The sequence below is a fragment of the Peromyscus maniculatus genome, chromosome 18 (genome assembly GCF_049852395.1).
Source record: "Peromyscus maniculatus bairdii isolate BWxNUB_F1_BW_parent chromosome 18, HU_Pman_BW_mat_3.1, whole genome shotgun sequence".
In the NCBI taxonomy this organism is placed as follows: domain Eukaryota; kingdom Metazoa; phylum Chordata; class Mammalia; order Rodentia; family Cricetidae; genus Peromyscus; species Peromyscus maniculatus.
In genome coordinates, this window is record NC_134869.1 from 1,026,828 (window position 1) to 1,054,606 (window position 27,779).

At 46.2% G+C, this 27,779-nt stretch overlaps 1 protein-coding gene across 3 annotated transcripts in view; it reads left to right on the plus strand.

The window, feature by feature from the left end:
* The window catches only part of Syn3 (synapsin III), a 445,154-nt gene that overhangs the window by 14,936 nt on the left and 402,439 nt on the right, over window positions 1-27,779 (plus strand). For all 3 annotated transcript variants that reach the window (XR_013045768.1, XM_016005489.3, XM_076554444.1), the window contains exon 2: window positions 16,888-17,350. Coding sequence is in view for 2 of the 3 variants with exons in the window: in XM_016005489.3 (XP_015860975.1) it covers window positions 17,040-17,350 (311 nt within the window). In the remaining variant the exon portion in view is untranslated. The remainder of the gene's footprint in view (window positions 1-16,887; window positions 17,351-27,779) is intronic.

A 27,779-nucleotide genomic window follows, 5' to 3' on the forward strand; every position in this document is an offset into this window, starting at 1 on the left:
TCAGTACAGTGTTTTCCAGTTTTATTCATTTATCTGCAAATTTCATTTTTCTTTGTAGATGAATAAAATTCTATTGTGTAAATGCACCATATTCTTTTAACAATTCATAAGTTGATGGCCACCTAAGCTATTTTCATGTCCTATCTGTTGTGAATAAAAGCACCTGTGAACATGGATGGGCATGTGTCTCTGTATTAGGAAGCAGATTCCTTTAGGCATATGCCCAGATGTGATACAGCTGGGTCTAGTTTTTGAGGCTGTCACACTGATTTCACAGTGGGTACACTGATTACACTCTCACCAACAGTGCATGAGACAAGAGCTCTGTTCCTATCCATTCTGACTCAGGTAAGATGAAATCCCAGAGTAGTTTTAATCTACGTTTCCCCGAAGGCTAAGGATGAGCACTTAAAACCATTTCTTAACTATTTGTATTTCTGTTGCTGGCCCCAGGGATGAACCTATTACTGTTATTTGGCTAAGTAGACATACATAGCATCAAACTGCCATTTAAATTTGTAATTCTATACCTATAGACCAGAATAGCTCTCAGACCTCATCAGAGAAGTTTCTGTTTGCAGTCAATAGTTGTTAACACAGAAACTCACGAGTGCTCTAAGTGCAGAGAAGAAGTGCTCAGCCATAAATGGGACATCTCTATCTCTATCTACATCTACATCTATATCTCCCCGCTCTCATTGGAGAAGAGGGGACTAAACAATTGTAAGAGCCAGAGATCAGGGAAGACCAGAGCTAAACAGGATCTTCTGGATGTGGCAGGACTATTGACTCATGAACTCACCACAGTTGCAGTGACCTGCACAAAATGAAGCCAGTCAACATACTAGCTTGGAGTGGGAGGAGCTCAGGAGCCTCCACCTATCACTGAAGAGCTATTGACAGCTGATGGCATCTCTGGGAGGAGAATCAGTTTTCTTAAAGGATGTGGCCCCTGGTAGGTGGACCACATTCTAGTGGGTGGTCCCATACCTATGAGTTATTTGGACAGCACACAATGGACCTGGTGGATTAAAAAATAAAAAAGGGCATGAGGTTGGGAGGAGGTAAAAAGGTGTAGGTGGATCTGGGAGAGGTTAGGGGAAGGAGCGGAGGATGAATATGATCAAAACACATCGTACGTGTATCTGAAATTCTCAATAAGTTAATGAAAATGTTATTTCATTAAAAAGAAAAGAATACTAAATGGACATAAAGGAGAGCTGGTGGGAGGAAGCTGAGCCCACCTTCAGCATTTTGGCAAGGGCTTACATCAGAATGGTCGTTACTGCATAAGCCAGGGACAGCTGTCAGGCAGCCCATCCCCTGAGAAAAGCCCCTGCCTTCCCCACCAGGGACAGTACTGCTACTGGTGGGGAGTCTGATGCCAGGATTCCAAAGCTCCATATACTCTGCCTGGTCCGTGTCATTTGCCCTGTGTGTCACAGTTTCTGCGTGGCTCAGCCACTTCAGGGGTAGGGCAGTCACTGCAGGAGCAGGTGTCTAGAGGCAGTGAGTCCACCGTGAGAGGAGATTCAGTAGGGCACAGAATTGCCCCCATGTTCTTTTCTTTTTAATTGAAATTTTTTTTCATACAGTATATTTTGATCATGTTTTTAACTCCCATATTATTTTAATCTGTTTCCCCTCCTTATTTCTTGCCTTTCATTTACACATTCCCTTACTGCAGTATGCATCTGCTAGTGGTTTTCCAGCTCCATCCCCTCCTCAGTAAGGTTAGAGGTTCAGGAAACTCCTCCCCTGACCTCCAGGGCGAGCTGTTTCTGAGGAAGAAGAAGATCAACTGGTAAATGGACAAAACTAGACGTTGGGATCCCAGCAGCCTGGTTGAGTTATGAGGTGGCTGTGTTTCCTTGGTTAAATTACAATTCTTTCTAGGACTTGGTTGCTTCAGGATAAAATCAGGAAGGTAGAACCTTCTCCATCTGATTGCTAGGAGTATATGAGAATACACAAGAGGTACTTAACTAAGCACTTTTTGCATAGTGAGACAATTAAAAATAATTTCAGTAAATGTTATTACTAATATAGTATGACTAGTTTTATTAGAAAGCAAAATAAACAAAGTGAGGAAAATTAAGCTCTTTTCTGTGTTTGGCTCTGGCAATTAAGACTAGGAAACAAAGATTTGCATGTGTTCTTCAGGAGAGCTCTTCCTTTGCTGGTAGAAAAGAAGCTGGTGGGGGCTTATAGGAAGGTTTGCCCAAAGGGTGGAGCAGGAAGGGGCGGGGCTTATAGTCAGGAGCCAAACCATCTCCCATGGCCAATCCCTAGGGCTGTGGCCACTGGACAAGTAGCTCTCCCTTTCTGGGCCTCAGTTTATTCCACATGTAAATCAAGGCTAATAGTGAATTACTGTAGAAAAGGGAAAACCTGTTTCCCTATGTCAGTGGTTCCCACAGTCATGACCCCTTTGTGGATCATATATTAGATAGCCTGAGTATCAGATATTCACATTATGATTCACAACAGTAGCAAAATTACAGTTAGGAAGTACCATCGAGATAATTTTATGGTTGGGGGTCACCACAACATGAGAAACTGTTAAAGTGCCCCTGTCCTCTGTCATCTTAGGGTCTTGGCTGGGACGCTGTGATTTAGAATAACAAAGGAAAGACTATCAAAAGAAGTACAGTTTCTAAGGCATGCAGTGAATACAGGCACTGGCTTGTCAACTTCAGACGGTTCAGCTTGAGGCCATTTCACTTTCTGGTGCAAATGTGATACTCTTTCAGTAGGGTGCTTCAAATTCTGAAGGTTTTCCTTCTTTCCAAGTGAGCAGTATATGTTGTGATCCTTTTTTGTGATGCTGGACTGCTGCAGCCAGTGGTCCAGGTAGTCATGTGATCACAGAGGAAGCATCCAGTACCCTGTGGTGCACAGCATTGCTGAACTGTGGTGTGCAGTAGGTTGGGTGCCTTCTCTGCATTTCCAACTCACAGTGGAGCAACGGGATACAACTGTCTGGTATATCACAAGCTCTTGAATGTGAACCTGAGCAACTCTGAAGGGCAAATGGACCCTGGACCCTGGAACATCTAAACAAAAGAGCAGAAATGTTCAGAGAACTGATGGCACAGAGGAAAAGAACTGAGCTTATCAGGCGGTAAATGCATGGAGAACTAATAGAAAAACAGGCTAATGAGGAAAAGTTTATCAGGTAAATTCCTGTTGTGTCTGTGGGATGGTCGGTGGTAAAGGTTCAAAGTTGTCTCTAGGAATTAACTCATGTACTTCCTGGTGGACAGAGACATGGAAAAATGGGCGCCCTGGTTTTAGGCAAACAGTAGGGTGGAGAGCTCTTCCTTTGATCTTAATTAGTTAACTTCAAAATAGTCTTTGTGCCCAAGTTGCATGTTCTGCTCCTCTGTAACTGGTAGGACTAATGGGTTTGATACACAAGAGAGACTTGAACAGGATCTAGCACTATCTAACCATTAGCTGCTCTTGTTTGCTTTTATCAACACTTTCATCATCTTATCATGAACCTGTGGTGGTAGCCGCCCAGTTTTCCTTAACACATACATGCGCACCTGCTCACGCCTCGCCCACATCTCTTCTTCAGTAGCAGAAAGGCTGCCAGCCTGCAAGATGGGAGTGTGTCCCTGAAGTTGCATCTGACACAACCATTCTTGGTCCAGTTCCCAGATTTGGGCTTTCCAAGGTGAAGGACAATGCAGTGCTGAGAGAGTGCTGTATCTTAGCGGTTACCAACCAGCACCCTGTCGGCATGTGACACCAGAAGAGGGGATGGGAGGGGAGGGCAGACAGCCAAGGTGTCTCAGTGGTTGAAAGTCTACATCCTGACATAAAGGAGAACAGAGAAATGGCAAACTTACTGGTACGAGATCTTCTGCAAGTTACTAAGTCCCCTGAGCCTCAGTTTCTTCATCTCTAAATGAGGTCAGTGACCCTGTTTGCCCCGTGGGATTGGGTGAGAATTAGTGGGAGAGTGCTTGTCTTTGGATCAGTCTCTGAGTTCATAACCAGCCACATGGTGGGTGCTATTGGGTGATTCAGAGATAATGCTCCCTGTTGGGAGAGGGTACAATGGCTAGCGAGTATTCATGACATCCTTGTGTGTTAGCTGGGGTGATTTTGGAGGCATATAAACACATTTGGTAAGGGCTCGAGACCTGTGCTCTTGTCTAGCTTGTCCTACTGAGCTAAGTGACCTTGGGCAAATCAGTCTGCCAAGTTGTCTTGCTTTAGTCAGCTTTCTGCTGTTGTAGCAGAATCCTCAGACTGGATCATTTGTAAAGAAACGAGATTTAAGCTGGGCGATGGTGGCGCACGCCTTTAATCGGGAGGCAGAGCCAGGTAGATCTCTGTGAGTTCGAGGCCAGCCTGGGCTACCAAGTGAGTTCCAGGAAAGGCGCAAAGCTACACAGAGAAACCCTGTCTCGAAAAAGCAAAAAAAGAAAAAAAGAAAAGAAAAGAAATGAGATTTACTTAGCTCACAGTATTGGAGACAGAAAAGTTCAAGATGAGATTGCTGTACCTGGTGAGAACCTCATGGTACCTCCAAGCATGGTGGATGCCATCACACATCAGGAGAGTGGGGTACAAGTGCCTGAAGACAAGATAGATACAAGAGCTGATTTTAACAGCCTGCTCTTTCAAAAGCTAACTCAGTCCTGCATGAGTGAGGACCTACTCATTCATGAGGGACAGGATTAATCCATTCATGAAGTTTCTGTCCCAAGGGCCTATTAGGCTCTACCTACCAACACTGCCCAGGGAGGAATTACTCTTCACCACAGGTTTTGGTGGGGACTAACGGTGCTCAAGCCATGACAGTCCCCCAGGAAAACAGCCATGGAGTAGGATTGTCACAGTGTGGGGGTTCTGTACTGCACAGACATCTCCTCCCCTGCCCTTCCCCAGGGGGACACAGATAGCTTACGAACACCCACAGACCTAAACTCCTCCAACAGACTTAAGCCCTGTGTTCATTATGTGTGGGCTCTGTGTGCCAGATTCTAGGCAAGGCAGTGAGAACAGAGATCTCAGCTTTTTTTCTGGAAGTGCCTAATGGGAAATACTGCGTAGCGGCATTGTTGGAGGCAGCAATGGGTGCTGGAAGAGCAGTACAGGGACCGATCAGACTGATTAGAGAACTCTGAGAAATTGATAAGAGAGGTAGGATATGTGTGGCAAAGAGGAACTGGGGAAGATACGAGAAATGGCTAGTACAGAGCCCCAAGGGTACAGTACAGTAAGACTAAACATCTCTCCTAGTGGGAGTGTTTAGGTCATTGGGACATTTGTGTCGCTGTGATCAAAGGCCTGACAGAAACAGTGTGAGAGGAGACTTGACCCAGGGTTCCAGAGCTTTCCTTCCATCAGCATGGAAAAGGCAGGGTAGAACCCAGTAGCTCACAACATTGCAGCCAGGAAGCAGAGAAGAAGAGAGAGAAGCCCAGGACAAGATACAGTCAGCAAGGATATATCCCCTCATCATGGACTTCCTCCAGCTAGGCATCTGTCTCCTCCAGAACCTCTCAAAATAATGTCATCAGCTGAGGACCAAACATTCAACCTCTGTTCCTATGGAGGACATTTCACTTCAAACTATGAGGGAACTTCCCTTATTAGAGAAACAACAACAACAAAAAAAAAAAAAAAAAAAAAAAAAAAAGGCTTTTTTTTTTGGTGTGGAAAATGATCAAGGAGAGGTTCCAATCATGTTAGCTCCTAAAGTGTTTGAAAGGACTTCAAATTCCACTTGGTGGGGGCAGGGCATGAAAAGGGTCAGAAAGACTTACAGACTGTCAGGTGGAGAGTGACAGAGGCCACAGAAGAGTTGCATCTGTCTAGGGACTGTGACTGTGGGGTTGAAAGAAGCAAATGAATCTGACTGTTTTAGGTTGGTGGTGGCTGCATGGAGGAGGGGAGGGGAGAAGCATGCAGATCCTTGAATTGCCAGCCTGTGTGACTGAGTAGGGTCATTACTGAGGTGGAGCTGGAGAAGAAGGGGTGAGGCAGGATGTCAGGAGCTCCACTTGGACCCATTCATTGGGGTGCTTTTTAGCCATGCCTTGTCTGCTTTCCCAAGTGCATTTGCTAACTTCTTCATTAGGCCAGCACCTGGCCTTTAGGAGCATTGCCAATTGGTCATTTGCCCTGCCCTAGGCAGGGGGCTCCTGGCCAGCAACTGAAGGTGTAGGATTGAAGGACGAGTAGGCCCAGTCTGGCTCATCAGGTGTGTTCCCTGTGAGTGTGCCTCCATCTGTCTTCCTCTCTCTGTCTTTGTCTTTCTATGTATGTCTCTTCTTGCTTATGTCTACTTTTCTATGTCTGTGTTTCTTTCTCTCTCTCCATGGCCACCTATCTACCAATCTATCTATCTATAGATATGGATATAAATATGTAGGTATATCTTCTCTGTGTGTTGAAACAGACAAACAGGCACACATTATATGTATGTGTGTATTGTGTCCTCTGGCAGAAGCATCATGCAAATTTCCAAGGTGACTGGTATTTTCTCATCACATTTTTTTGCATTTGCAGGGACATTGCAAGCCACAAGGTCCCTTTGTCTCTAACAAGAAGGCTACTTGTTGACTTATTCAGCAGGCGGAAAGGTCCTACCTGGTTTCCAGATTGTGGCAGAATAGGCATCTCATTGGCTTTTCCCTGCCTGCTGCTGTCTCCAGTTCAATAAGTCCAAGGCCACATGTGCTACCAGACTTGGTACCTTAGTGCTCAGAGTCAAGCTCAGGACCTTTTCCTCAAATCCATAATGATGAGTGGATGCAGAGGGCACCACAGCAAGCAGCTTTGGATTAAACTGGTAACTGGTGGGTAGCACCAGGATCTTCCCAGAGGAGGCAGTGAGGCCAGCGAGCATGAGCAGAATACATTCCTGAAGAAAATGGGAGAAGCATAGGGAAGGACATGCTAGCGGAGGGAAAACAGTCATGAAACCACTGTGTGAGGGACAGAGTATAAGGACGGGGCCTCGAAGCACCTCTGTATAAATGGCCAAGCTCAACTTGAGCACTTGAGAAGCCAGATTCCACGGGGACTAGGGTACCGTGGTATGGTGGAATGCCCATGGACCATGGCCTCAATCCTGCCAGGGCTCAAATCCTAATGCTATGATCAGGCGGGTGGCTAGCTAGATGGTCAGGATTGTGGCCACCAGAGCTGGGAGGGATGGGCTTGGAATGTAGCTCTGACAATTAGGGGTCAACACTGTGAGTAGTAATCTCACCTGACTCACAGGCTAGAAGATGGGTGATTTGAGTTAATGGGTCAGAGTCTGGCAAGCTGAGTGAGCATATGATCTCTGGCCCTTGGTTTTTACATCAGTAAAATGGAGGTGATAGCATTTCCTGGCCTGGGTTGTTGGGAACGAAAGTCCCCTCTTTTGGACCATCTCAACAGAACCAGGATCTTAAGCCCAATAAATAGCCAACTCCATCATCACCATATTCATAACCACTTTTATGATTACCATCCCCATCATCAGGGTCTTATTATACTTATACTTATGACTATAAGTCATCCCTTATTAGTTTCTTTTGTTGTTATAAATACCCTGACAAAAAGCAACTTAAGGAGCAAAGGGCTTATGTTGGCTCACAGTTTGAGTGTATGGTCCATCGAGGCAAAGGAGGCAGCAGAAGCAGGAGACGGTAGGTCACGTGGCATCCACAGTCAGGAAGCAGTGTGAGAGGGAGGCTGGTGCTCAGCTCATCTTCCCAGCCCAGGGAACAGTACTGCCTACATTGAAGGTGGGTCTTCCCACCTCAATTAATGCAATCTAGAAAGTCTCTTGAAGACATTCGCAGAGACCTGTTTCCAGAAGACGGCAAAGCCCATCCAGTTGACAAGGTTCACTATCATGGTCCTCAACCTGCGAAAAATCCCTGTTTTGTTTTGTGACTGTTTTTCTTGACAAGGATTGAAAACTGCTGCTATCAATGCTGAGCCGAGGCAGTGAGCTTCAAATTCCAGATAGCAGTGCTCTTAACAGTCCCCTGGCACAGTCTCCTCTGGGGCTGGCCACTTTGGCATCTCATTGATAGCCTCTGGCAGCCAGACAGTGGTCTGGAGAAGTGTTTCCCCAAATCAGATATGTAGACTAACTGCAGCGAATCCTTTGTAAAGTGCCATGGTTCATCTTCATTGTCGACTGGTTTCAGAATCACTCAGGATACATACCTTGAGGCATTCTACAGAGAGGTTTCACAGAAGAGGGTAGACTGCCCACCCTGAATGTGGGCATCACCATTTTGTGGACTGAGGAAAAAGAGAAAGTGAACAAGGCACCAACATCCATCCTTCTATGATCCACACTGGGATGAGGCATGGCCAGCCACCTCATAGTCCTGCTTCCAAGCTTTCTCCACCATGGGGATTTTGGTCGCAACTTTCAGATGATGAGGGCTGGTTACGTCAGAGGCAAACTGACATGAAGATTGGATGACCTCAAGCGCAGGCCCCAGTCCTGGATGTTGCTGCCAAGATGGCTCTGCAGATTCTTTCTGTAAATAAGTCCTGAGATTATTTTGTAGATAGATCAGTCATATTAGCCACTGAATCTTCAGAGGATTTAATAAATGCCTCCATTATTAAAGGTAAATGTTTCCTTCTATGCACTTGGTTTTGAGATTGCTTGGGCCACTCCTGTATTTGGATTTATTTCAGACAGGAATTATTAGACACAAATGAAAAGCTTTCACGTGACTGACCCTCTCACTAAGTTCCCAACACCCCGGGTTGCTCTTCCTCAAGAGGGGAGAGCTGGTGCAGAAGGCTACAATTTATCATTTCCAAGCTAAAAATCTTCTTTGTTTGTGTACCTCAGTGCTCTGCTTGTGGAGAAAATGACACCACTCACAGGAGAAAGGCCTGTGGGATTTGAACCCATTAAAAACAGCAGGCACTTTCATGCTGGTATGTCCAGAAATGCTCTGTGCTCCAAAGGCCCAACACATCTGTTGGGATCAGTGGGACCGTTCCCTCGACACTTGACCTTTTCTCCAGAAAGTTAAGTGTCTCTTAGCTTCAACCAAACACAGTCTGTGGGTTTTCTACCTCCCCCGAGAGACTGACTCTACTTGCACTTGTCAGTATATTGGTGAAGTCCAGGCCATGTTGTTCCTAGGAATTTTTAAACTTTCTAACCAGAGACTGACTCTTAAGGGGGAATCAGGGGAAAAAGAATTCCTTTTAGTGTTCGCTCATGGAACAGAGGATGGAGTGAGGTACATTATAGAAATCAGGGTGTATTTGCACAGAGGATTGGCCACCAAAAACTCCTCCAGCAGCATGCATTTGGTTAGCTGAGGTGTGAGTAGGGCACCTAGAGAGCTTTCTTTAGTATAATAACACATTTAGTCTTCACGGAAAACACATGGAGGTAGTTGACCTTCATCCCTGAAATTTTATATAGATTCCCTCAGTCAGTGGTCACCACTGCCTTCCTGTGCCTGGCACTGTTCTAGGTGCTTGGGAGACACCTGGGAGCAGGTCACTCAGCAGTGTCTGATCCTGAGGCACTGAATTCTGTCAGTGCAAGCAGAAAGTGGACAGTAAGCAGAATAAGTTGCAGGCAGAATAGAGGTGATGCATGCTGTACTGCTGGAGGAACCCCAAGTGCCAGGTAGTGGCCACCAGAAGGGAGTCCTCTTCTAGAGGGTGGCATTTAGAAATACCTAACGGAGGTGAGGACTGGGCTGGGCAGGCATCTGGAGGGACTTCCTGCAGGAAGAACACACAGGAAGACCCATCATAGGATTCCTAGTCTTTCCCTGTGGGTTAAGAAGTGAGGTAAGCTCTGCATATTCCTCATCTAAATTACCCGTGTAGGCAGTCCAGGTGTCTGCCTGCAGAGCACTGTGTGAGTAACCTTGGAAGGGCACTGGAAAGAGGTTTCACAGGGAATGATGGATAAACCTGTTTTGAGTTTCGGTGGTTCTGAGAATGTGCTAAAATTCATAGAACTAGATGCCCAGAAAGTCCTTTTTACTCTGTGTTAGCTTAAATGACAAATATTTTCAAAAGCACTTTGGCACTGTTTACTTTGATCTGCTCAATACCTGTAGCCCACAGGCCTAGGTGTGAGTAGCCGTTACTAGCTGTGAGCTCCTTCTCATGCAAACACTGCAGCCCCCACCACCATGCCCTCCTACCATTGATGGACCACCTAGCGCTCTGGGGACACAGGTTGCTCACTGGTGCCAGGCACTGTTTCAGACACCTTAATTAGTCACTTAATTCTCATAAGAACCCTATGAGGTAGGTGCTGTCATCTGAATTCTGCAAACAAAGAAACTGAAGCACGGGGAGATGAGCTGGTTTTTCTGAGATGCTGTCTGTAGCAGAGCCCAGCAGCTCGACCTTCAGGCTAACTGATTCTGTCTGGCTGTGTCCAACGCCAGAGTCTTGGACTGTGTGTTCTTTAAAGTGTGTTTGAGAGAGGCCTTGTTCTGGGTAAGAACCAGTATTGGAGTCATGTTGTTGGGTCTTACAGACCAAATAGGATGGACAGGATGAAGGGAATGGATGGGCATCTGAAACCTGTGGGGGGCGGGGGGAGCCGGAACTTGAGGCTTCTGGCCTAAGAGTTGGTGGATCCCAGGTGGGAACCGAGGTCCATAATCCCACCTAAGGGTGAGCAGAGAAATGAACCCCAGTTTTTCTGACACATCTGAGCAGAGATATCTGCTTTCTTCCCTGGGCTGATGCCACTGTGGGATGGCTCTCCTCGCTCAGAAAGCTCCTCCCACTTTGCTGCACCTTTGAAGCTTCTGACCCTGTGATTGTCCCGCTTCAGGCTTTTCAACCTTCTCAATTCTCCCCTTTCCCACCTCAACATTCTGAGAAGTAAGCTGGCAAGGCTGCAGGAGAAAAGGTTTTACATTTATTTTTTCCAATCTCATGTGGCCACTCCTGCCCTCTAGTGGCAAGTATGTGGCATCATCACTGCTTTTGCAAGTTGCAGGCATTAAATAAAATACTAGTTATTTAAACACAAGAATTGTTATATTGTGATAATTGAATTCTGGTGACCAAGATGGGGTCTAAGTGACTTATGGGCAGGTAGCATGGATGCCTGCTTATGGGCAGGTATATATACTTATGGGCAGGTAGTGTGTATACAATGGACAGTGGATGGTCGTTGTCCTGGGTGGGGTGGAACACTTAGTGTGAGATTTTGCCATATCACATTGAACAGTGTGCAGTTCAGAACACATGAATAGTATGTTTCTGAAACTTTCAAATGTAAAGTCTTTGGACTGTGGTTAACATTGTGTAGCTACACACACACACACACACACACACACACACACACACACACACACACTGGAAACCTTGATAAAGGAAAAATAGTCATATAAATTCCCCACAGTCTGTGTCCCACGGCCAAGAAGACTCCATTGTGACTCTCTTCTCTGTAACCCTTTTATGTAGTACTGTCACACTAATGGCTTCAAATAATTTGGCTTTGTACTAAAGCCAAAATTATTTTCCAAATGGCCTCTTTTGATCTGGCGTCTATTCTGTCTCTATTCCTTGAAACAGTTTCTTGTGAACTTGTGTTTTCCCCGCAGCAGAGTGGGCCTTCTTTCTCTTCTTCAGATGTCCCAGCATCTTTCCTGCCTCGGGAGTTTGCATATATACATCTCCTCATTCTTCATGCTTCATTTTAAAGACTCATGATCATACAAAGGGAATTGCCTCTGTTTTTATGATAACATGATCTCCTTTTTAGAAAACTTTTAAGTATTCACACACCCAAAAGAATTGATTTTAAAATTTAATGAAGCCACAAGATGTAAAACACAGAATTAGCAGAATTTCTTCATACCAATGATGACATGAAAATAAAATTAATTGAAAATAGCATAAAAAATATTTAACAATAAATCTGACCAAAGACGTGAAAAATATGCATGACAAAACCATTAATGGAAATAATGTAAGTGATACAAATAGATGTTAAGGTATCCTATGTTCATGGATTGGAAGTGTCAATATTGTTCAAATGCCCATACCACCCAAACAGTCTAAATTCAACATAACCCCTATCAAAATCCCAATGTCACCTTTGACCCAAAATGGAAATATTATCAAGCCACAAAAGATCTTAAATACACAGAGAAATCTTGAGCAAAAAGAAAGCAGAAAACATTGTCTTTCACCTGACTCCAAAATCTATTACAAAGTAACAGTACTTTGAAAGGGTACGACATAGTGCTCAAGAGATGGCTCAGAGGTCAGGAACATGGGCTGCTCTTCCAGAGGACCTGGATTCAGTTCCTAGCACTGACGTGGTGCCTCACAACCATCTGTAACTACAATTACTAGGATCTGATGCCTTCTTCTGGCCTCTGTGGGCACCAGGCACACATGTGATGCACATACATATATGCAAGCAAACACTCATGTGCATAAAATGGAAACAGATAGTGTTTATAAAGTATAGCAACAGTGGAAAAGCAGATACATTGATCTGGAATAGAGCAGAGAGCCCCAGAAATAAAGCGGCATTTACAGTCAACGTTCTAAGAATATACAGCAGAGAAGACATAGTTTCTTCAGAAAAAGTAGCTATGGGAATGGATAACTACAGCCAGGAAAATGAAATTGGAGCCTTGTCTCATACCATATGTAAAAACCAACTCAAGATGGATGAATCAATGTAAGACTGAAAGTGTAAACAATTAGAAAAACAGTAAAAAGAAAGTAATCAATGTTGCTTTAGTAATGATATCTGGGATATGTCACCCAAATCCAGGCGACATATAAGTCAGAATTAACAAATGGGGTTATATCAGATTGAAAGAAGCAGTTAATAGTATGAGAGACATCCCAGGGATTGGAGGAATACTTTATAAATATCTATCTGATAAGAGGTTAGTATCCAAAAATGTATAAAGGTCTCAATTCAACAGCAAGAAAACAAATAACCTATTCTAAAAATATATAAAGCACCTGAATAGACATTTCTCAAAAGAAGACACACTAATAACCAAAGATATATGAAGACAATTCTCATCATCATCAGGGAGATGCAAATGGGTACAATGAGACACCCCACATGTGATAGAATGATTATTATAAGCAAAATGAAAGACAGTGCTGAGGCCAGCAACATGGTAAAGGTGCTAAGTTTGGTGGCTTGAGTTTGATCCCTGGGACCCACATGGTAGACTGAGAAAACTGACTTTTGGAAGTTGTCCTCTGACCTCTACACCCATGTTGTGACATGTGCATACATAAATATAATTTAAAAATTATAATGATAGAGCCATCAAGGGCATGGAGAAAGGAGACTTGTATACTGTGGATGGGAATGTAAATTAATGTAGTCATTAATGGAGAACAGTGTTAGGGTTCCTCAGGAAACAAGAAATAGAATTATCATTTGGTTCAGCAGTCTCACTTCTGGCCATATAGCCAAAAAAAAAAAAATTGAAACTACCATGGCAAAGAGCTCTCCCATGTTCATTTCAGCATTATTCACTATGACAAAGGTGTGAAATCAGTCTGCCTTCATTGTCAGAGGGTGTGGTGTTGGTGATAGTGAAGTACTATTAGGCCATGAAAAGGGGGAAACTCCTGTTGCTTTCAATAGGGATGAACCCAGAGGACACTGTGTTAAGTAAAATGAGCAAGATATAGAAGGACACAGACTGCATGGCCTCGAGTGGGGCTTCTAAGAGTTCATAACACAGAAGTGCTACTATGTGCATCCAACCATGGCTACTAGAAGTAGAGGGAAGGTGTGGATAAAGATTGGGTGATATTCATCAAAGTTGCAACTGGGAAGAATGAGCTTCAGTTGTTCATTGTAAGGACAACAGATGTTAAATATTAAACAACAATATATCTCATCTTTTCAAATTGCCAAAGGGGATTTTAAATGCTTTCATGACCCCAAAATTCTAAGTACATGAGGTAGTCTTGTTTGTTTACATGATTTAATCATCCCATAGTGAAAACATTTACCAAAAACTAACATCATCTGCCAGCTAAAAGTAATGTTATAAAGAAGGTCGCTCTCTCAGATAGGACTTCCCAGCTGTTCTATTTAAAGACACATTACACTCTGCAACGCCACTCCAAGTTCTTTACCAGTACATACTTCAAGCCATAGCTACTGGTTCGTCCGTTACCATCTTGTCTTTGCCAGACCTAACTCTTTCTGGGGCCATAGTAGTAAGGGCTACAAAAGAATCCGTGCTGTTGGGGTTGACCAGAAGTTTCTAAGGAGGCGTGCCTGGAGGGACACACCTGTAAACTCGGTTACTTGGGAAGCTGAGACTGAGTGTTCAAGAGTTCAAGCTCAGCCTGGGCTACATAGTGAAGCTCTGTCTCAAAATAACAAGTAAAAAGAGGGCTTTCAGGACGACAGAAAAATTTAGAGGAGGCAAAGTTTATGGTAATGGTTGAATTTCTACCAGTGTGAGGTAGACCTGAGGTCCCAAAAAAGAGACTGTTAAATAAACTGCACAGTCTCTTCAACTCAAATATTTCACAAACTTTTCATCCAGTAATTTAAAAATAGAGGCATTTCAATTCCCATAGTGACCAGTAGCTTGTTGGGATTAGCCCCTTCACAGATGATAATCATAAACTTTGCAGAAATATTTAAAAGAAAACACTTGTTGTTAGAGACAAAAAGTAGATACACTGTGGAGGAGAGTCCCTGCCCTGAAGAAAGGTAGCCACCCCACATCTGCCCAGGTGAAATGGAAAGTGTGGCCCAGAGAAGCTGGAGCTAAGTCAACGAGCTGTGGGTTTAATGGTTTAATGGTCAGTCTACAAACGGATGGGAGAGTGTGGGAAGTCAAGAGATGTTCCAGTTCCTGTCAAGAGGATCAGTCAAGGCTTTGCTAAAACTGCACTACATCCCCACCCCTCCCTCAGACCAATTCTGTTTTTCATTCTTGCTGACAGTTGTTCATTGGGGTGGCACTCTTCAATAGGCCTGACTTTAAGACACTATGGAGAGAGAGGTCTATCTGATGAACCGACCTGATACAAAACATTGGAAAGTTTTTTAAAATATATATTCTTGTCAAGTGCAATAGGACATCATCAACTGGAATAGAACATCATCAAGATAGATCATACTGAACCTTTAAGTTAGTCTCAGGGATACAGAGGTGGCTTCATCTGTAAGATTCTTGCCATGTAAATTTGAGAACTGGAATTGTGGTCTCTAGCACCCAGGTAAAAATCTAGGCACAGCAGTGTGCATTAGTGCCTTGGAGAGGTGTGGCCTCACCAGAAAGGGGTGCAGGGGAACTTTCTGAGGTGACAGAAGCAAGCCAGTGCCACCCCACATTATCATTTAACAAAGAATTGGACTGTAAAGATTTTGAATTTTACTTTAAGTAAAATCTATAATAATAAAATATAAAAATATGACAGAAACATATAGTTCAGTTCCATGGCTTAAGTAGTCCTTGTTCTTGATCTCAAATCAACAGTGAGGTTTGAACAGTTGTTCTTGTGTTGGTGAGATGGCTCGGGCACAGACAGGAAAGGCACATGGGTTCAGTCTCTAGTCTCACAGAGTGGAAGGAAATACTGATACCTGCACATTGTTCTCTGGCTCGCACAGAGTGTGTGCACACACCTACATCCAAATACACACACATATCCACCAATAAACAAATGGAATAAAAGATTTCCAGAAAATTTTGTGTGTGTGTGTGTGTGTGTGTGTGTGTGTGTGTGTGTGTGTGTGTGTTTTGTCTGTTTCAGTTACCATAACAAAATGCCACAGACCATATGGTCTAAACAGCAGGAATTCATTTTCTCACAATCTGGAAGTCTGACAGCAGGATGGCAGGATGTAGCATGGTGGGGTCTGGCAGGGGCCACCTTCTAGCTTGCAGACGGCCTTTATTTATGTCCTTACAAGATGCAGAGGGTGTCCCTCATAAGAAGAGTTCTACTCTACCTGGAATCCACCATCAACACTTACCCAATTCCAGTCACCTCCCAAAGGCCTCTCCTCCAAATCTCTTCTCACTGGGGATCAGATCTTCAACATATGAACTTATTTGAGGGGGAATCTCAATCTTCAGCATTATACATTCAAGAAAATTTGGAGAACACAAATAAACAGAAAAAGGTCAAATAACATGGCTTACCAAAATGTATTCACTGCTATGATTTATTTTTAATTTCAAAGTGGTGTTACTTTTCTATTGCAGTAGTTATCTTATACATGTAATTTTGTGTTCTGATTCTTTTCTGTCAGTGCTGGGGATCCAACTCAGGGTTTCCTGCATGCTAGACCCCTCTACCACTGAGCTATAGCCCCAGCCATTTAAAATTTTTATATATTTGTTCATCCATTTAATTCTGAGAGAGGCTCTTACTAAGTCATTCAAGCTGGCCTTGGACTCACTATAGGCCAGGCAGGTCTTGAACTATTGATCTACCTGTCTTTGCCTCCAGTGTAGCTGTAACTGCTGGCATGTGCCAGCAAGGGCAGACTTGATGTGTTTAACATTACAACATGAAACTTAGTTTTGTTACTAAAAATGCTCCATCCGAACCCTTTTTGAATGGACAGAAACAATTCACCAAGTGACTGTCTCATCCTGTGGCTGAATATTGAGTGGCTTTCCAGTATTCTAAACAGTGTCAATAAGGCTGTGATAAATCTTTTTATGCATGAGGCTTTTACATGTTGCTTAGATTATTTTTTTTAGTGTAGAATTCCTGAAAATGGAAGTTGTATGCTTTTAAGGCATGTTGCCAAATAGTCTCTCAAAGTGTGTCCCAGTTTGCAAAGCCACCAGCAGTGGGCTGAAAATGTTCTTTATCTGTTTGCTTTTAAAGGGGAGAAGGTTGGTTCCACTAATGTGCTTACTGGATTCTTTCCAACAGGTAAACAGAATCCTGTGAAGCCCACTTCTGGTGGTGTAGAACCCCTGGGCTCCTCTGACCCCAAGCCTCCTGCTCCCTGCCGCTGGCAACCTGCACTTTGAGCTTTACCTAGTTGCTTTTGTGTGGACGGAGGCTTCCCATCTATCGCAGCCATGAACTTCCTCCGGAGGCGTCTGTCCGACAGCAGCTTTGTAGCCAACCTGCCCAATGGCTACATGCCGGACCTGCAGCGCCCAGAGAGCTCCAGTAGCTCCCCAGCATCCCCGGCCACAGAGAGGAGGCACCCCCAGCCCCTGGCTGCCTCTTTCTCTTCTCCAGGATCCAGCCTGTTCAGCTCCTTCTCCAGTGCCATGAAACAGACCCCACAGGCCCCCTCGGGGCTAATGGAACCACCAACTCCTGTCACCCCCGTGGTTCAGAGACCCAGGATCTTGTTGGTGATCGATGATGCCCACACAGACTGGTAAGCATTTTCAGGGATGGAGCCTGCATGGGGCTGTCTTACCTCTTGGGAAGACAGAATAAAAAACCAAGTGCTATAAAAAGGCTTATATTGTTTTTGAGGCTAGCTGGGAGCAGGAGGGGTTCACCAAAGAGAAGCTATATGCCTTTCTTTTCCCTAGGGGCCTTACACCAACAGATCCCCCTCTGCAAACTGCAAGTATAATAGTTCTAAAATAAACAAACAGAGGTCCCTAGTCTGGAAAGTTCCATGTGCATGCTGTAAACATCTTAAAGGTTATGATATGGGTGCTGTGAGTGTTCTAGAGATACAGCACAGAAACCATATGACCTTTCTGAACAAGCCAAGTTCTCAAGCCTGAAATACACCTGGCAGTGTTTCCCAGGTTCCCTCCACTCTGCCAAAATGAGGCTGTTAGGAGGGTGCAGGAATCAAAAGAAACTCACGGTTCTTATCCTAAACTCTTGGGAGCAGGTGACCCACCCTTGCATCCCAATTCTCCCATGAGCTTGACCTCTGACACCCAAGTGGGCGGGAGTGACTAGTTCTCCAGCCTCCTCCAGACAGAAGGTTCTGAAAGCAAGGCCTGTCCACTCACTGCAGTAATCATTCAGCAAGTGACCAATCACAGAGCACCAGATCAGCACAAAGGTGCTGTGCAGGATCAGGTGAGGTGCTCATGTGAGCCTGCCTGGGGGAATACGTCTGTACCCCAACTCTGGGATCCTGGAGGTAACAAACACTGTAAGTCCCATTGGAAGACAGAGTTTACAGTTAACAACATCGGCCCAAGTGTGGAGATAATGAAGCTCTGCATCCAGAGCAGAGCTGAACCTGTGGAAAGCAGAGTGGTTCTGACAGTAGACCCATGTGTGGTGTTGAGGGGCAAAGTCACATGTGTGCATATCTCCAAATCTCCATACTGGCATATTGTCTGCACCCAGCATCCCCAGGGAAGTGAAGTCAGGTTGGGTGTGACTGAGCCTCTGTTTTGCAGTGGAAGCAGTGTTCAAGTATTCAGCTGATTCAGGCAGCAGACCTCACCTTTCCAATCAGAAGTGGCCTCTTTACTGTTATTGCTTTAGGCCTGGAACTCACTCTGGAGCCCAGTCTGAGTTCAAACTCATGGGTGAACTTCCTGCCTCTGCCTTCCGCGTGCTGGGATTACAGGTGTGAGCCCCCACACTCAAATTAGAAATGACCTCATCTTAAACAGGGTGGCCTGGAAGTTGCCTCTGTCTGATCCAGTCTGAGTTGTCTTCTATTCTCAAAGGCTTTTGTATGCCGGGCTTGCCTGTGCCTGTTGTACACGGGCATAAAGCTCACCCTGGGTTTGTGTACCTGAGGCTTGGTATCTTTGGAGGTTTTGCTCCCAGGCCCTTTTCCAGGGGCAAAGCGCTTGCCCGTCTGCCCAGTAATCAACTGGCTGCAGTATCCTTGGAGTCTCCAGGTGCTATTTAATCCAACTTTTTTTTTTACAAGCCTATCTTGTGTTGTGTTGTGTGTGGGTACATGTATGTGTGTTAACAAATATGCTGTGTGGAGACCTGAAGTTAACATCAAGCGTCTTCCTGGGCCAGTCTCTACTTTGTTTAGAGACAGGATCTCTCAATGAATCCAGAGCTTACTGTCTCCTGCTAAATTAGCTAACCAGCTTGCTCTACCAACACCACCTCCACCACCACCACCTCCATCACCACCACCACCATCATCACCATCATCACCACCACCATCACCACCACCACCACCTTCATCACCACCACCACCACCTTCACCACCACTACCACCACCACCACCACCACCACCACCATCACCACCACCATCACCATCATCACCACCACCATCACTACCACCACCACCTTCACCACCACCACTACCACCACCACCACCACCACCACCACCTCCATCACCACCACCACCACCACCATCATCACCATCATCACCACCACCACCACCACCATCATCACCATCATCACCACCACCATCACCACCATCACCACCTTCACCACCACCACCACCACCACCACTGGATTACCTACCAGTGGCCACCATGCCTGCCAGGCTTTCACATGGATTCAGGGATCTGGACTCCAATCCCCATGCTTGCCAGTCAAACACTTTATCCATTGAGCCGTCTCCCCAGCCCCTAACCAGACTTTTGGCCTCCTTTGTGCCAGCTGTCTTCCCTCTGCCTCGGCTGTGTGTTTGAACAGTGGAGGTGCCGTGCCATGGGATCAGAGTTCCTGCGCGGTCCCCCAAACCCTCTGCAGCTGTGTAGTGCCTGTAACCTGCTCTGCTAAATGCAGTGCCTGCCTCATAAAGGGGCTTTGTGGGCGTGGGTAACATCCGAGTTCATATAAAAGTACCCAGCTGCGGTGGGACAACGCTTTTGTACATTGCTTAATAAATAAAACGCTGATTGGCCAGTAGCCAGGCAGGAAGTATAGGTGGGATAAGCAGACAAGGAGAATTCTGGGAAGAGGAAGGCTGAGTCAGGAGATGCCAGCCTGCTATCCATGTAATGGCACACAGGTAAAGCCACAGAACACGTGGTGACATATAGACTAACAGAAGTGGGTTAGTTTACATGTAAGGGCTAGTCAGTAGGGAGCCTGAGCTAATGGCTGAGCAGTTTTAATTAATATAAGCCTCTGTGTGTTTACTTTGGTCTGAGCATCTGCAAACCAAGCGGGACACAGGAAAACTTCCAGCTACAGCCAGCAACTACTAAGTGCCATTTTAGTGTATGTGCATGCTATTGTAAAGGACTGTGGCCCTCTCTCTCTGACATTGATCATGACAGCAGTACCTTCAGGCATTCTTGGTCTGTGCCTTCATCCTCAGCATTGTGCAGAAAGGACAGGGTTTATCCCCTTGTGCCCCTTTCCTGTTGGTCATGCCTTCCTGCTTGGCTCCTGAGTGGTTGACTCAGATCGTAACTGCTCTGTCTACCCATAGAGCATATGGCACCGTAGCAAAGCACAATGGACAAGACTTGGACCCATCCAGGTAGCATTTAAATTTGGGCTTTGGTCATCAAGCTCCTGAATTTACAGGAATGAGGAGTGTCTACATCTTAGGCGCTGCTCCCTTGAGGGTAGGAGCTGGAGATCAGTGTGTTGAAACCTCCATCACCCGCTCATACTTTCATCAGGTCTTAAGAACAACAGTGTTTGCTTTCTGGTGTTGTTCTTGCCCTTTGGTGGGGAAAAGAAACTGAAGCTCGTGGGCTCACCTGGGAATTGGTTCCATATTCACTGCATGTTTGTGACTGAGAGACTTCCCACCACAGACCCATTTACTTCTTCTCTGAACTCCATTGAATCTTCCTGAACTTTCTAACCTCTCAGCATCACAAGTGGCATCCCAGTTGTCTCCAAATTAATGCTCACTGGGTACCTAAAATGGGTCTTGCTGGTTGTGATGGTCCACACATGTAATCCTTACACTCAAGAGGCTCAGGTTGGAAGGATTTTGAGTTCAAGACCAGTCTTGGCTACATAGGGAGACTGTTTCCAGAACTAAAAACATGCAGACATCAGAAGATTCTCAATCCTACCTACAGAATTCTCCAAAAATGTCTGACCACAGCTACCAAAAGTAGCCAGCAGGTGGCGGACTAGCCCCATGGTCCAGTGTATCCTGGCAGAACCGGCTGCCTCGAGGTCCGGCGCTGCTTCTCAGCTCCTCCTCCTTTGTGTGAAGGTCTCCAAAGGGGAGGAGGTTGTGAAAAGGGAAGAAGCCAGCTCCCACAGCTCCTTCCTTCCCTTTTGAGATGCTAATGAGGTGGGCATCTACTGTCTGGCTGAGAGTGACCCCACCCCCAGCCCCCACAAGCACGCTGCTGTCCCCTTCCTGACCCTTCTCAGACTGCGCCCTGCAAACTGTCTTCCTTTCCCTGGTCCTGGGCCAATCTGTCTCATGAGGTTTCCTTGCAAACAGAGGGTGTTGTGGGAACTCATGCCTTTTGGGGGAGTCCAGCTGGCAGATTATTTAAACCCGTGGGTCCCCTTAATTCCACCTAAGAACCGGCTAGAGCCCTGGGGAAGGGAACTTGCATTTATTTTATTTTTTCTTAATTTTCTTCCCACCTAGTCCCTCAGTGACAATACCCTTTGAGAAAATGGCATGTCGCCTTACAGCAACCATTAACAATCATCGACTCCTCAGGAAAAGCGGGGGTCTTGTGGTTACCTCCTTTCTCTAAGATGGAATGTGGGAGGGTCCAATCTTTGGCAAGTGTCCATAGCAGCGGTGTGTTCATGGTTACAGTAACAACGTCATATCTGGATGGCAATGCTTCATGACACTCCTCCCCACCCTCCTCCTCCTCAATTCTTTCCGCCCTCCCTTCTGTGATGTTCCCAGGCTTTGGCATGGGGAATGATATAGGTGTCCCAATTAGGGATAGATGCTCATCAATCACTTACTGTCAGCACTTGGACCAGATATTAATTTTGCATTAACCAACATCCTCTGCAGAAATGGAGCTTTTCTGCCCCAGGCTGAGAACAGCATTAGTCTATGGATGTAAACATAAATATTTAGAAGGTGGTTGACAGTCTGTCTCCAGAGAGAAACAGTAAAGGGATGTTCTCCCTTTGAGCCCGCGCCCTTCCCTACCACAGGCTTTTGGTCAGGTTTATAGTGTTTTGTGTTTTCTGAAGAGAAACTCAGATCCCCAAAGCCACCTTTGCTGCAAGGATTCAGAGCTGAGCACTTTAAATGCAGCTTGTAGAGATGAACCTAGGCAGGGCAAGGGTCTCTAGAGAGCTTCTGGCCACACTGCTGGAGGTCTGGTTTAGTGGCAGGTCTGTCCTCTGGGATGGGGCAGAGCAATCAGTCTTGGGAACCACAAGAGAAATGAGTGAGTGAATAAGTCAGTTTCAGGCTGTTGTTTTCAGCCTGCCACCCCTGTACTGGTGATGTAAAATTTCCAGCAGTTTCCCTGGCTTCAGGCTTCCAGTCTTGACCTTGTCTCCTGGTTAACCTAGTATGATAGTATCCTCTCTGGATAAGCAATTTCCACCCTTTGATAGTGCATCAGCAGCCTAAACTTCAAGTTCAGTCCCAAGCTATGCGCCCTCCATCTGGGTATGTCTCCAGCACTGGGTCCTGCTTTGCAAACATGTGGTTACCAGCTTTAGCACTTTCTGTTCCCTGTGCCCCAGAAAACCCTCCCATACTGTGATAACCTGGCCAGTTCCTGTTGATTCTTAGAGGCTTGTAAAGGTGTTCCATCTTCTGGGGAACCAGCTCCGACATGGACATCTCGTCACGGTGCTGGTCACGATCTCCCTGGCGTAACTTAACACATATTCCCTGCAGCCTTGGGGCACATATCACAGCAGATTGCAGTTGTCTCTTCCTTAAGTTGCTTCCTCATCTTTACATTGTTTGGAGCTCAATGCACACTCGGTGCTCAGTCAGTGTATGTCATTGTCCCCATCCCTGTCTAACCAGGAGGATGTGAACGGACAAGTACCTTACTTTAGTAGTCAGTGGTTCAAAACCCACTGCGGAAGGAGTCAGAATTTTAATTCCCATATGTATAAAGTCTTGGCTTTTTATCAGTACACTAGAGTCACTAAAAAGTGAAGGTTTTAAGATTATTTTCTAAAGATGAAGGAGAGGCCAGGGAAATAGCTCAGTTGGTAAAGTACCTATCACTGATGTGTGAGGTCTTGAGTTCAATTCCCAGAACCCACATAAAGAGCTGGATGTGGTGGTGCACACTTGTAATCCAGCACTGGGGAGGTAGAGGCAGAGGGATCCTTAGGGCTCAGTGGCTACCCTACTTAGCAAGTTCGAGGTTCAGTGTGTCAAAAATAAGGTGGGCAGGAGCTGAGGAATGGCCCCTGGGGTGTCCTTAGTGCACACACCACACACTTCAGCATACATGATTACCCCTTGCACATGTACACACACAAAAGTGAGGGGAGATATGTAGGGGCATCAACCAGAGCCCCAGGTTTGACTTTCCAAATGAAAGCATTTTGTCATTTAACAATTGTAAAGACCATCACCAAGTGGGTTCAGCTGCACCATCCTGCTTGCGAGTTCTCCAGATGGGGGTCAGGTGAGGGGGGGGGATGCTGGGCAGGTAGATAGAGATAAACCTGTGTTCTCAGGGGTCATCTCTCCCCAGTTAACTGTGACCTTGTTTTCAGATTGGCCACAGATCTGTCTAACAGTGACCTGTCTTACTGTCTGCTTAGTCCTCCCCTTCCTTGTTTACTTCCTTAGTTCAAGACACATGGAAAGGGTGTCCTTCATTTGAAGTGCTCCCTAGCCACCAGTCATGGAGCCTAGCGGCTGACACCCCTCATTTGCCTGAGAGCCACAGTTAATGGGAGCCTGGATGACTGCCTGGTGCACTCCTAGGTGGAAAAATATCAAAGTGGGCGTCTTTGTCTCCTCTGTCTCCAATGGCCCACTCACTCCTAAATGGTGCCACTGTGTTTTATGCCTAGAACAGGACAGATAGCAGGAACAGTAGGAAATGTCTGATGACTGAACAAAGGATCTTGGAAATTAGTGTGAGTGTGACCCCTAGGAATGACCTTGGTAGTCTGCGTAAATCCCACCTGCTCTCACCTCACTCTCAGCCTAACAGAGAGCCGCAGTGACCCTGGTGGGAAGGGTTACACCACACAAGTCAGGCACTTTACAGTGGAGCCACCAGGGCTGTCGTCCAGGTGAGGAAGCAGCAGAAGATCCACATACCTGCTCAAGGAAACCAATCCAGAGGCTGAGCTGGGAGGGGAGCAGGAGCCGCCTTCCTACCCAAGCCTTCTTTGATTGGCAGGACGGAGATGCTGGGCAGGATGGATGACACAGAAGATCAGAGACACACAAGGGCCCACTGGGAACTCTGTGAGGACCAGACCATGTCCTCATTGTTACATGGACAGCATTTATGAATGGGTTTCATCTCTTTTCCTGCAGCTGGGATAAAATACTCTGACAAAAGCAACTTAAGAAAGAGCGCGTTTGTTACGGCTCAGAGTTTCAGGCTGAGTCCATCCTAGAGGGGGGAATCTCAGGGGCTGGAACTGGAGGTACATGGTTATTTAGAACCTATGTTAGGAAGAGAGAACATGTTGCCACCCAGCTTGTTTTATCCATTTTAAACAGCCAAGGGGTCCTCTGCCCAGGGAATGGTCCCCCACACACACACAGTTAAGATGGGTCTTCTCACATCAATTAATGTAATTAAGATACTCCCCAAAAGCATGCCTAGGGGCACATCTCTCAGGTGACTCTAGATTCTGTCAATTGAAGTGAACACTAACATTCTCCTGCCCTTCCCATCACCAGGCATTGTGCTAAGTGGTTTCCATCCATTCTGTAATTTAGTCCTCTTAATTACTGTGTGGGTGCTAATACTATCCTTGTTTTATAAATAAGAAAGCTTGAGGCTCTGTGCCCTAAACCAAACAGATGTTCCTGAATCTTGGGATCCAGCTAGGGCATTTGAGGACAAGCCTGGGTGTCACTATGTTCCTGCTGCTCTTCCAGCCTCACCTGAAGCCCAGGGCCTCCTGTGCTGCATGGGAGTAGGCCCTGGCACTGCCTCCACATGCACACATATGCTGCATCAGACAGCTCAGCTGAGAGAATGGCGGCAGAACTCCATTAACACCTCATTGGCCAAGCACAGAAGACTGCTGGCCTCACCCTGGAGGAAGGTGCCCTACCCCAGCCAGTCGGCCTCACCCTGCCGGAGCCCTTTGAGTAGCTGAGTGTAAAGGTGCCAGGAGGAAATGGAGTCCTTGTGGCCATCCAGACACTCATGATCTCAGACTGGCAAAGGGAACCTTGTGTAGAAATTGTACTTGGACACACAGACTATTTTTCCTCTCTTTAAAGTACTAAGGGAGCCAGGCAGGGACCTCTCCATTCTCTTTCCTGTTATGATATTAAAGCTGTCACTTCCAGGAACCCATGTCAGACATGATTCTTCTATGAGAATTAAATGGAAAAGAGGACAAGTTCTAGAGAATTTGGGTCTGATAGGTGACAGCTCAGAATTAAGGCCCACACTTGACTGTCGCTGTCTCTGTGTCTTGGCCAGCTTGCTTGTGAGCCTCAGTTTCTTTGTATGAGAAGTGGGTGGCAACACCATCTCTTTCCCTGCCTCATTGTCCTCGAGGGGATATGATGGAGCTCCTGGGAAGAGTACACTTCTCATTTCTTTCACATGAACTTTTCAGCATGTGCCGTTTCTCCACCCGAGTCTCAGTATTGTGCTTCCAACCTAAGTTCCCCCTTGAGACTGTTTCTGTCTTGTTTACCCATAACTGGAATTTCGAGCACAGTACCTAACACATGGTGAGATCAGTGAGCTGGGTGTTTAATTGGTGAAGAAGGTCACCGAAGAGCTTCTGTTTCTGCTATAGGAAGGTTCCGGCTTGTGGGTGCCTTGGAAAGGTTCTCTCAAAGACCCTTGGGTGCTCTGGGTTTCAGGAAGGTTCCTGACACTTTCTTGGTATTCTCAAGGCTCACTGCTGCATCCCTGGGTGGTAACAGAAAGACTCCAGACTTCTACTAAGAGGTCAGACTGCTTGTGGCTGCTTGGCCAGAGGAACAAGGACAGCAAGACACCTTGGAATGTCTCTCTGAGGACTTGCCGTGGGCCTAATTGGTCCCATGGTAACCAGGATCCTCTGCTTCCATCTTTACCACCTGTGGGTAGGGGTGGGGGAAGGGTGTGACCCCAGAGTTGGCATCACCAGCAGTGGCCTATGGGTAGGGGTGGGGGAAGGGTGTAATCTCAGTTGGCATCACCAGCAGTGGCCTATGGGAAGGTCTGTTAGTGACTTTTCTCTTTTATGTGACCAGCTACCTGGCCAGAAGCAGCTTGAGGGAAGAAGGGTCTATCTGGGCTCAGACTTTAAGGGTGACAGTCCACCATGGTGGGCAAAATATGGCAGCGGGTGTGTGAGGCAGTTAGGCACATTGTGTCAGCTGTCAGGAAGCAGAAGGAAATGAAAGCTGGTGCTCAGCTGCCTTTCTCCTTTTCAGTCCGTCTGACCATCCAGCCCATGGGATGGGGCCACTCACAGGTGTGTTTCCATAGTGATTCTAAAGTCCATCAAATTGATAATCAAGATTACCATCAAAGTAGGGTCGTCAGACTGAGTAAACAAAAACACAGGTTTTCAAGTTAACACTTAGTGACCGAGCCTAAGTGTCTACTGTGAGACATGAGATAGACTTACACTAAAAATTTATTTACTGTTCATTTGAAATCCAAATTTCATTGAGTATCCAGTTTTTTTTTTTGTTGTTGTTGTTTTTGGTTTTTGTTTTGTCAAGGAAGAAGATAACAAGTGATACAGCCTGGTTTACAAATGTGCAACCAGCAAGAGGCTGGTCTCTGAGGGGACTTTCTGGTTGAGGAGCCAACCCAGGTCTCCTGACTGGGCCCATTCTCAGAGTACAGCTTTCTCTGCCATCACCAGCAGGAAGGGAGATAAGTGCAGAGGACAGGTTCCAGCCAAACTCCTGGATGCTGTGGGATGTGGCCCTCACTTTCCCTCTCCATTATAAGATCTTGGTCAACCTCCCAACCTCCCATTCCTCCCCTGTAAGGCACGACTTTGGACTAGCTTTCCAGAAGGGTAATCATGAAGGTTAAAGATAATGGCGTGGGGTGGGGGGGTTGGTGCATGGCTCAGCCTGACATAATAGGCCCTGGGATGGTAACTGTTATTAACAATTAATTGCAGTTACTAATTGCTTGTGAATATAATAGCCCTGGGAGCCAGAGGGAAGGAAGCCGCTTGGCATGCTTCTCAGTTCAGCTGGTTGTGCTAGAGGGCAAGCTTCCAGCAGCCCTGGAGGAGGGGTGTGTGGGCCCTGGCAAACTGGCAGTCACTCTGAGATGCAGTGGGAGCTCCGAGCCCATCGGCTGGCCCTGAACTAAGTGCAGAGGCTCAAAGCAGAGAGGCACAACTCCCTGCTGAAGACCCCCAGCTCTGGGAACAACTCACGCCCGTTGCCACCACGGGCTCTCCATTCCATGAGGCAATGGCATGTGTGTGGAGAACTGTAAGGGACTTCTGGTGAGATGAGAAGTCCCTTATTAAAGGGGTGTCACCTCCTACCTCCTTTACTTACTAACTCAAACATTCCACCTGACCCCACCTGGTAGGCTTCTGTGCTGGACTTTGGCTCTGTACCTCTGCCCCTCCCTCCCTGCCTCTCTCCCTGCCCTAGTGTCCAGGGGGAGGGGAGGGGCCTGGACATTCCCCATCAACCAGCTCTGTTGCCTGGAGACAGCTGGGTTTTCCCAGGCCCGGCCCCTTTTATCAGGGAGACAATGTGTGCACACAGTGAGGGCCTTGTGTGGCACCCAAGCCCCTAGCCCTCTGACTTGAGGAATTTTTCAAGTGCTGACCCTTCTCCGTGAGGTCTTCTTGCT